This window comes from Azolla caroliniana, unplaced genomic scaffold (genome assembly GCF_043228905.1).
Source record: "Azolla caroliniana isolate FFs.n. ecotype wild unplaced genomic scaffold, voAzoCaro1.0.p SCAF_215, whole genome shotgun sequence".
NCBI classification, from domain to species: Eukaryota; Viridiplantae; Streptophyta; class Polypodiopsida; order Salviniales; family Salviniaceae; genus Azolla; species Azolla caroliniana.
Window position 1 is genome coordinate 1 of NW_028230650.1, and position 9,480 is coordinate 9,480.

Below are 9,480 nucleotides of genomic sequence, written 5' to 3' on the forward strand. Positions count from 1 at the left end.
CCATGGCTTCGGCTTCTCTGACATGAAATGGCATTTTCCTTCGGCTCCTTCTCAACCTGTTTCTTGCAACCGTAAGCTCATAAAAATTGATTCATATAATACAAAAAATAGTTCACACTTTTCTGAAACTTTTCCTCTCCTTTTCTTTCTTGCAAGTAGATATAGGCTAGTTGAATGTGAAAAAGGTGGAAATTTATAGACGTATATGAGTATGTGTGTGTTAATATATATGCATTGTATATTATTGAACAAATTATGGTCTAGGTCTCAGCCGCAAAGAAAATAGGAGATAAGATATAGAGATGTCCTAACTATATCATTTTAATTTTCTGCATTCAATGGTATAGAAATTATTGTCAACTATTGGTAGAACGTTTGGGTTTGGATCTTTCTCACGTGCTATTCATCTGTACGCCTTTGAAAACACCCAACTTACATGTGTTAGGCATGCCACCAGTGTTCAGCTAAGAAAATAGGAAATGATGTAGATCAAGACTAACTATATCATTTGGATACATTCCTATTATTGAATATTTTGGTTTAGATCCTTCACATGAAGAAAATAGGGCGTAAGATGTAGAGAAGTCCAAAACATATGATTTTGAATATCATTTTATCTGATAGAACTTTTGGTTAAGATTTTACTTGCAAAGAAAATAAGATAGAAGATGTAGAGAGGCCTAACTATATCGTTTCTTGTGGTAGATATTTATCGAAGATTTTACCTGCAATGAAAAACAGACATAGGATGTAGAAAAGGCCTAACCATTTCATTTGAATAATGTCCTATTTGATAGGAATATTTCGATTAGATATTGTATGGAAAGAAAATAGAGATAAGATGTAGCCAAGCTCTGATTAAGAAGGGAAGACAAGCAATGATTCAACATTTTTAGTCAATGCTCAAAAATGGAAGAATGGGATGGAGGATTGCAAAGGGACATGTCATCATTGTGGATTAAGAATTGTTGATAATAGTTAATGATATGGATCAAAAGAAGCTATTGATTTAGAATTGATGCAATGAAGCATCATTGAAAAATATTATACACATAATAAGGAAGCTGGTCCATGGGGGATATCCTATGGAAGAATGAAAAAGAATGGAAAGAAATTGGAAAAACTCCCTGCATTATGCTAACCATTGATCATTGAGGTATAAAGATGTGGGTATACTTTCTGAAACAAAATTCTAAAGCTATGGTGGAAATGTTTGTGACAGAGAGATTTAATTACTGTCTTTGGAGGTAAAAAATGGCCTATGAGACCAAATATATAACATTTTCATGTATGCATGTGAAAGTGAGTTGAAAATCTTGATTTTCAAGACCTTACTAATGAATGTGACAATTGAGAGTGCATCATATGGTGACTATGAGAGAAATCCGTGCAAGCAGTGGGTTGGTTTGAAGATGTGTAGAGAGCATACTCGAATGTGATCATAGGTATCAGAGCGTGATAAGTAGACTCATGGACTACTTGAAGTCAAAATGTGCATAGTAAACTAGTCTCATCACCTGTGCCTGAATGTCTTGTGATGGGCACTAAATGTATCAGTCCTTGCAATTTCCTTGTGTAATGAAGAATATGGTTTTGTAGTTAGATGCAACATATGTAGTAGTATAATTTGTGAAACTTGAGTCTCCATATTTTTTCCATGTCATGATTCATTGGTGTTGCAAAAAGGCTCTGTTCGCTGAGGAATTTATTGATGCATCATGAAGCAATTATGTTATATTCTATCTTCCAAACCATTTTTTCATATCTTGCATCCAATTTTAATTTTATGTGTTTGAATTTTTTGTTTGCTTTTCTTGGGATTTTAGGAAATTAATGTGAGGGACTTTTTTGAACCTTATGCATGTCCTGAAAACAACCCTCTCTATGGCCATGATCTCAATAGAATATTATCCTCTCGCAATAAAAGGGTGTATGGTGCTTGTTTCTTGACTAAGGAGAATCTTTGTAAGAGACTACTATTAGACATTTTCAAACTCTTTCTTAAGAGTAGCTAGGATGCCACAGCCTCATAGTTGCACCCCATAGAGAAGCATTGGTGTCACCAAAGCATTGAAGTATGTGTTCTCAAATTCATGATTGTCTCTCTATCTCGCCTGGTAGGTAGCACATTCTTTCCATCTATGATTCTAGGGAATGTCAAGGCCAAGATATTTAAACCTTTCCACAATTTCAAGTGGCTAGTACATTAATGCGTGGTTTATCTGTCTTTTGTTGTTTTACAAGCATCATATTTTTTAGAGCTATTGACACAACTTAGTATGCATGCAACTCTTCCAATACCCTAATAAGCTTTTGTGGATCTTCCAAAGTATTTGCAAAAAGCACGCCATCATCTTTGTATTTAACAAAGCATGATGCTTGCTTGGGTTTTCGTTGTGCATACATTCTTCATTTCACTCATAATGTCCATTTCTTCCTCTTTTAATGCTTCCTTTAGCTCAATCTTGTTCAAATCCTCATTTATTTCCAAACAAGATCGATTACATTCTCTCTAGCCTCATCTTTGTATTTTGCATTTTTTCTGTTTCCTCTTTGGTTTTGGGATAATGTGCCTTTGAAAGATTTTCTTGTGATTGAAGAGGCATTTAAGATGGCTTTGCATCAATCATCTGAAACCTTTCCAATACCTTCTAATGTACTTCTCTTGGGCACATATAGTAGCGTCTTCTGTTTATCCCGTTCGATTCTTATTCAAAGAATATGCTCAGCATTTTCGATCTCTTTCATAGAAAATGTAGATTTGAATTTGCATTTGTAATTCCTGCAGAGTTGTTTCATGCTTTCCTGCAATGAGCATCTCATCAACATACAAAACCAAAATAATGACACTGCCATTAGTTTCCTTTTTCATATAGAGACAAGGATCTGCCGTACTTCTAATGAAGCCATTTGAGAGCATGAAAGAATCAAATTTCTTATACCAAAGATGTAGGGCTTGTTTCAGCCCATTGAGGCTGCGCTGAAGTTTACAAACTAAAAACTCTTTTCCTGGAATTGGGAACCCTTCAAGTTGCAAGATATAAAGTTCCTCGTCTAGGCTACCATGAAGGAAAGTCTTCTTCACATCCACTTGGTTTAACACCAAATTCAAAAAGACTGAAATAGAGAAAAGTGTCTTCATTTGTAGGTGGCTTTATTTGATCTTCATCTTTAGGGTCTAAAATTTCCCTGTTTTGCTGCCGATCCTCTTTTGGCAACATAATTAGTTTGTAGATGTCTACTCGCTCATCACCCTGAGATGTTATTCTTGAGTCAATGGGTGGTTGTTGCTGAAATTTCACTTTGTTTGTTGATTCTAATGAGGTACAATTGCTTTTTTCTGCTTCATTGAATGCAACATCACAACTTCTGATTACCTTTTGGAGATGTGGTAACCAAATTCTATAACCCATCTCACTTTCTACACCATATCCTTGAAAGATGCCTTTGAGGGATTTTGCATTTGGTTTGTTTCTTAGCTCTTGTCTAATGTCCACGAAAGCTTCACAACCAAGCGTAGATGATCATATGAGGCTTATTTGCTAGACCAAGTCTACTTTGGTATGCCACCTTTGTGTGAATTGTCTGGGGATCGATTAATAATATGCGTTGCAGTTTGTAAAGCCTCTCCCCAAAGTTCGTGAGGGAGATTAGATGTGGATAGCATACATTGAACATTTTCACATAATGTCCAATTGTATCGTTTAGCCACTCATTAGATGCTGGATTGTATGGAGCTGTAGCTCTCTCTTGATTCCATTTTCTGCACAAAAAACTGTAAATCGATTGTTGATATACACTCCTCCATTGCTTGTCCTTAGACATTTCAGTTTCAAACCTATTTGAGTAGTGATAAAGGCATGAAGGTTTCTGAAAACAACAAACACTTCTGTCTTATCCTTTAGTCAATATGCTCAACACTTTTTGGAGTAATAATCAATGAAAGTTACAAAATGTAAGAAGTATCCTAAGGATTTAGTAGGTGTAGCTCATAAATAAGAGTATATGATCTCAAGTGGTGATGTTTTCCTGAAGAACCAATATTATAAGAACCCTTACTTGTTTTCTATAAAGGTAATCATTGCAAAAAACTCACGTTTATTACTTTTGATCACTAGCTTCTGAGAAGAGAGTAGAATGGCCAAGCCCTTTTGGCTCATATGACATAATCTTTTGTGCCACAATTCTAATCCATTTTTTGCTTCCGCAACTGTAATGAATTGACAGAAAGAGCTCAACCTAAAAGGCAATAGAGTGTACCTCTGTTGCTTTCTCAGGCAACAAGTCTTGTTCCACGTACAATCTTCCATGCTTCACTTGTGAAGATTGTAGAATAGCCTTGTAAATCAAGCTATCCCACAGATAAAAGCTCTTCTTAATCCTTGGAACAAATCACATCTTGAACTTGATTTAGTAGACCATTGAATGTGGAAATGAGTTAAGCTGCAGACTTGGCATCTTCAAGTCGTGCAATGATGAGCCTTCTCATCAAGTTAACTTGATTCACTGGGATAGTTGACTCCATACCTCATGACCACTAGTCAGCCCCTTGATATTTCCTAAAACTTCATCTGATACTGCCATGTAAATGTGGGTAACTGCCTTATGATTGAGCAGTTTTTAAGTTACATCATCCATACCAGCTGATTGGTTTTCCTCCAATGCTTCTGCACATCCATGTAAGTAAAGTGTGCTTTCCATTCTAACTTTCCATAAGTCAAATCTAGTGCTCATCAAATTTCCTGAATTCTACCCCAACATTGGCTGATTTATTTGCCATGGTGAAAGAAGGAATACAGAATAAATATGAAAGAAAAACTCCCACTTATTCAAGGTGGAAGACTAAGAGATGGAGATCCTGAAAGGATGCAACACTCAGTCTGATACTAGTTGTAATGAAGTAGAGGATAGAATGACAGTTTTCTGAAATATCTAAAGGAAGAGATATAAAAACTAAAAACAATTATGGGGTTTAACACATAGGAGGGATTAAAGAAGTAGAAGCAGTTATGCGAAACAAAAGCGTACAACTTCAAAATTATACAGGGTAGGAGTGCACACACACATATGTATATGTATATGTGCTATCCAAGATACATAGAATATGCTCTTAAAAGAAGAGCTTTAAATGCTGAGTAGGAATCTTGTCCAAGGATCCCATTCAAAGTACAAAATATTCTTTTAGAAGTTGTAGTATAGTTCTGAAAATGAGACTGTAAAAATTTAACAAAAATTAGAAAATTTTAAATGATATTCAAACTTTTTTCTAGTTTAGTTAGAGAAACCTAAAGGGCCTTTAATCCCAACAAGCTGCTGAGTGTCAGGTTATTTCTCTCTCTGAGGCATATGTTCATGGAATTATAGAAATTAGGGGAAATCCCCAAATTACCCAACCTTTTCTTTATTGACATAAATCCCTCTGGTAACTCACCTCTTTGGCATCTTTATGTGCTATTTCAGCAGTTACAGGCCTCTTTCTCTATTTCAGAGGTTCAATGGGGTATTTGGAGAAATAACACAAACCTCAAGAGTGTTTGGGAAAAAAAGGGAGGGGCATTTCAGAGTTTTTCCCTAGGAACTATGCCATCATTGATTATTTTTCTTTTTCTATTCCTCTAACTGAGAAATGTGATAAGATGGAGAAGCTTGTATTATATTTGCTACTGCCCATGCTGAAAGTCTTTTAATTCACATCCACTACACATTGCTGATGACATAGGTAGATTGTCTCATATATAAGAACACCACTGTATAAATTGATTTTCCAGAAGTTTCGAAAGACTAGTATTTGAATGTATCTATTCATGACTTTTATAACTAACATCGTGTTGAATTATGTTGAATTGTTTTATAATATTTCACTGCAGATGGAGCAATTATGCCATCATGGTTTGATATACCAGAAATACCGATCAAAGCTGTAAGTACTCAGTAAAAGGTGCAGCTTTGCTGGAATTCTTTTCTCCGGTGAGCATAATTTACAGTATAGAAATTATTAACACACATATTTGTCTCAGGATTCTCCCAACAATGAGGAAGATTTATTAGTTGCTGTAAAAAAAATTCATGAAATGCTCGACAAACAAGTTAACACTGGCATCAGTGCTGATAAAATCTTTCTGTGTGGCTTTAGCCAAGGAGGCAAGTTTTTCTACTAACAGTGCAAAGCACTGAAATACCCCTAAATTTTTAACTTATATGAGAATCCCTCTTCATGTTTTTTAAATAACCAGAATACCCCTAGGTCTTTTAGATTTTACCAAAGCAATAATATGTTATTACATGGCTTATGATTTCCTAATTAACCATAACTAATCACTATCACAAGCCTCATTACGGGTGATCTGATTTAATTAAATAGTTGGACTTTGGTAGGTTCAAAATAAGTCAGAGGTATTCTTGTAATTGAAAGCAGTGTAGAGGTATTGCAGTAAGTTGCTGAAAAGTGGAGGATATTTTTGTGCTCTTTTTTTTCCGAATAACATGTTCTATATATAAATGCCTTAGTGAACCCACTTTTGCGGCATTATATTTGTGCTACTTGTACATTTTGAAACTTATGATATTCTAATGCATGCCCAACAAGTTTAGGTTAATTTGTTGTTTTGCCTGTTTTCAAGTAATGCTAATTTAATGAGAATTGTGCTCCTGTTATGAATCAGGTGCATTAACTCTAGCAAGTGCATTGTCTTATTCTAGAAGGTTGGCAGGAGCAGCAATTTTTAGTGGATGGGTTCCTTTCAATGCAACTTTTCTCGAAAGAGTGAATAAAGAAGGAAAACAGGTAACGTTGACAATCAGCAAGAAGTTCTATTATCCACTGTTTCTTGTGTTATCAAAATGTGCAATTTTGTTAAGAAGCCACAAGTTGTAAAGTGAAATTACACACATAAACAATGATGTATAATGTGTGAGATGATGATTACACCTGAAAACAGATATGAAGTTATGGTAATTATCAGTTTTTCTTTTTAGAAGTGCAACTATTATCTGTTTTATCATTCTTCCAAAATTGATTTTAACTTTGAATATATATCATATGATTTTTTACCACAGACACCATTACTTTGGCTACATGGTATAGATGATCCAGTGGTTCATTTCAAAGCCGGGCAAGTAGCTCCACCATTGCTTTCCAATCATGGAATTCATTGTGAATTCAAGGTGATGATCACTTCCAATGTCTTGTATGTTGTATGCATTTCCCTGTGTTTTCATGAATTTTACCAAAACACTCCTATGTTTTGATGAATTTTACCAATGACTGTTGCAATCGAGAGTGCACATTGTGACTGTGAGAGAAATTCGTACAATGATTGGGTTTGGTTGAAGATGTGTGGAAAGTATAGTTGAATGTGATCAAAGGCAAAACGTTGTATCAAAGTATGATACTTAGACTCCCAAACTTGTTTCGGGCAAAGTGTGAAGAGTCGGCTACTCTCATCACTTGTGCTCCAACGTCCCGTCTCACATCGCAGTGTTTGAGCTAAGTTGCATGGAAGCAAGGGTTCAAATGTGAAGAGTCGGCTACTCTCATCACTTGTGCTCCAACGTCCCGTCTCACATTGCAGTGTGTTTGAGCTAAGTTGCATGGAAGCAAGGGTTCAAATGGCAGACAATGGGATGGGATGGGATGAGAGAGAGAGAGAGAGAGAGAGAGAGAGAGAGAGAGAGAGATTTTATTATTGTCTCATAGGTCATATTTGACCTCTGAAGACGATAATAGAATGGGAAACTTGACAAGTCAAAATAAGTTTTTTGTGAGTTTCCCCTTGTCCTTACATGTCTTTACATTGGGTGTTACTGGATTTTGAAAATAGAAGCAGTGTTTTGCGGATCTAGTTAATTAAAACTTTTTTGTAAACTTGTTTCTACATTCCTTTGCATTGGTGTTTCCATGTTAAACCTTATTTTTCTCTGTTGTAGGCATATCCTGGATTACAGCATAACATCAGCCCTGACGAACTTGCAGATTTGAACCAGTGGATCACAGCAAGAATGAGATCATAAATAATTTAATAGTCCAGGGTCTGGAGAATTCAAATATATCCTGGATATTCATTTTGAGAATTCCTCCCTCTGAGAATTCATTTTAAAATCTTCACCATGCTCATAATTTATGGGTGATGTTAAATCTCTAGTATAAATTCATCTTTTGAGAAATGAGCGTTCATTCTACTCAATGCCAGAAATGAATGGATGGTATGTCAACAAGATGATGCGTAACTGCATTTGTGTTGATTTGATGTTTTTAAATTCATTCCTTGAGATACTGTTGAAGTTGGAGGTTTGATATCCAAATACAAATGGTATGCCAATGAAATGTTCTAGACATGTAAATAATAAGGTATACCATGCTGCTCTTTGAATTGCTAATCAGTGAATATAAAGTGAAAGATTTGTGAGTGAATGCAATTCTTTGGAAATGTTAGTGAAAGATTTATGAGTGAGTTTGAAACAAGCTACTAGGTTTATTTATATGTGAGGATTCCCCCCCCCCCCCCTTCTTTCATATGAAATTGAAGATGAGCTAGTAAATGTACGAAAAGGCATAGCTTGCTATTTGTTGTATGGATAGAAATATTTGCAAGGACTTGTTTAGTTAGGTGTTTGTTTATATAATATTTTGACAAGGAGGGAGATAGGTTGAATCTAACTCATGTTGGGGCAAAGATTACAGTCAGTTCATTAGAAATTATACCATGCCCTTATTACAACTATTTGCATGACCAATGCATGGGATGCCTGTGAGACTACAATGAAGTCATGAATGAACAAAAACAAAACAAATTGTTGAATACCGTATTGGCAACTACAACATTGGTGGATATATTTTGCTTTCCGAAATTGGGTTGGTTATTGTGACGAGCATAATGATAACTAATCATAAGATAGGTTTTTTGTAGTTTTCCTTAATATTATTATGAGTATTTGTAGGTTAATTGTAAAAGAAATGAGGGTGTAAATGGTAATATTCAATTCTACTATGTGGGAACACTAGGGCCTCAGCATGTAAAGTAGTCAAGTGTGAACACTAGGGCCTAGGGTTTTTGCACATATAAGGAGACTAGCAACCTTCTTATCAAGAGAGGCTTAACTTATGTTGAGACTATGACAATGTGGCTATGGCTCATGTTAGCAAAGCATGTGTGATCCTCGTAGGAACCAAGGTATGACTCACATCAACCCTCGATGATATAGGGCATCGAGGAGGTTCAGGTTTGTATCATGTGGTCGCTATGGGGTGGCCGGGTGGTTTGGCATGCCTATTGCCTTTCTTTAAGTCCTTATTTTGTGTTTAACTAATTAGTTTGACTCTAATAGTTGATGTTGGTGCATTCTAATTTTTTTCACGTTTTCACTTGTTTTTCGGTGATCCCTAGAGCATCAAACGAGGCACAACCTCTCGATCTGAGAACAAATGGAGCATGAATGTATTTATAAAAAGAAATCTCTTCCCTTCTTTCTCATCATATATTC

The 9,480-nt window shown here is 35.6% G+C and overlaps 1 protein-coding gene across 1 annotated transcript; it reads left to right on the forward strand.

Moving 5' to 3' along the window:
• Positions 1-6: 6 nt before the first annotated feature.
• Positions 7-8,286, forward strand: LOC147848808 (putative carboxylesterase SOBER1-like). Its single transcript, XM_087338089.1, has 6 exons — positions 7-71; positions 5,868-5,920; positions 6,018-6,141; positions 6,663-6,784; positions 7,057-7,164; positions 7,927-8,286. Exons 1-6 carry the CDS (start codon positions 23-25, stop codon positions 8,008-8,010), a joined length of 540 nt encoding a protein of 179 aa, XP_087194215.1. The 5' UTR covers positions 7-22; the 3' UTR covers positions 8,011-8,286.
• Positions 8,287-9,480: the final 1,194 nt, after the last annotated feature.

What these genes read in the sequence shown, in the direction of transcription:
- LOC147848808 (XM_087338089.1), top strand. Translation starts at nt 23, where the DNA reads ATGAAATGGCATTTTCCTTCGGCTCCTTCTCAACCTGTTTCTTGCAAC. An exon ending in TCAACCTGTTTCTTGCAACC is followed by an intron (nt 72 to 5,867) that starts GTAAGCTCATAA and finishes ATTTCACTGCAG; the next exon opens with ATGGAGCAATTATGCCATCA. An exon ending in TGAATAAAGAAGGAAAACAG is followed by an intron (nt 6,785 to 7,056) that starts GTAACGTTGACA and finishes TTTTTACCACAG; the next exon opens with ACACCATTACTTTGGCTACA.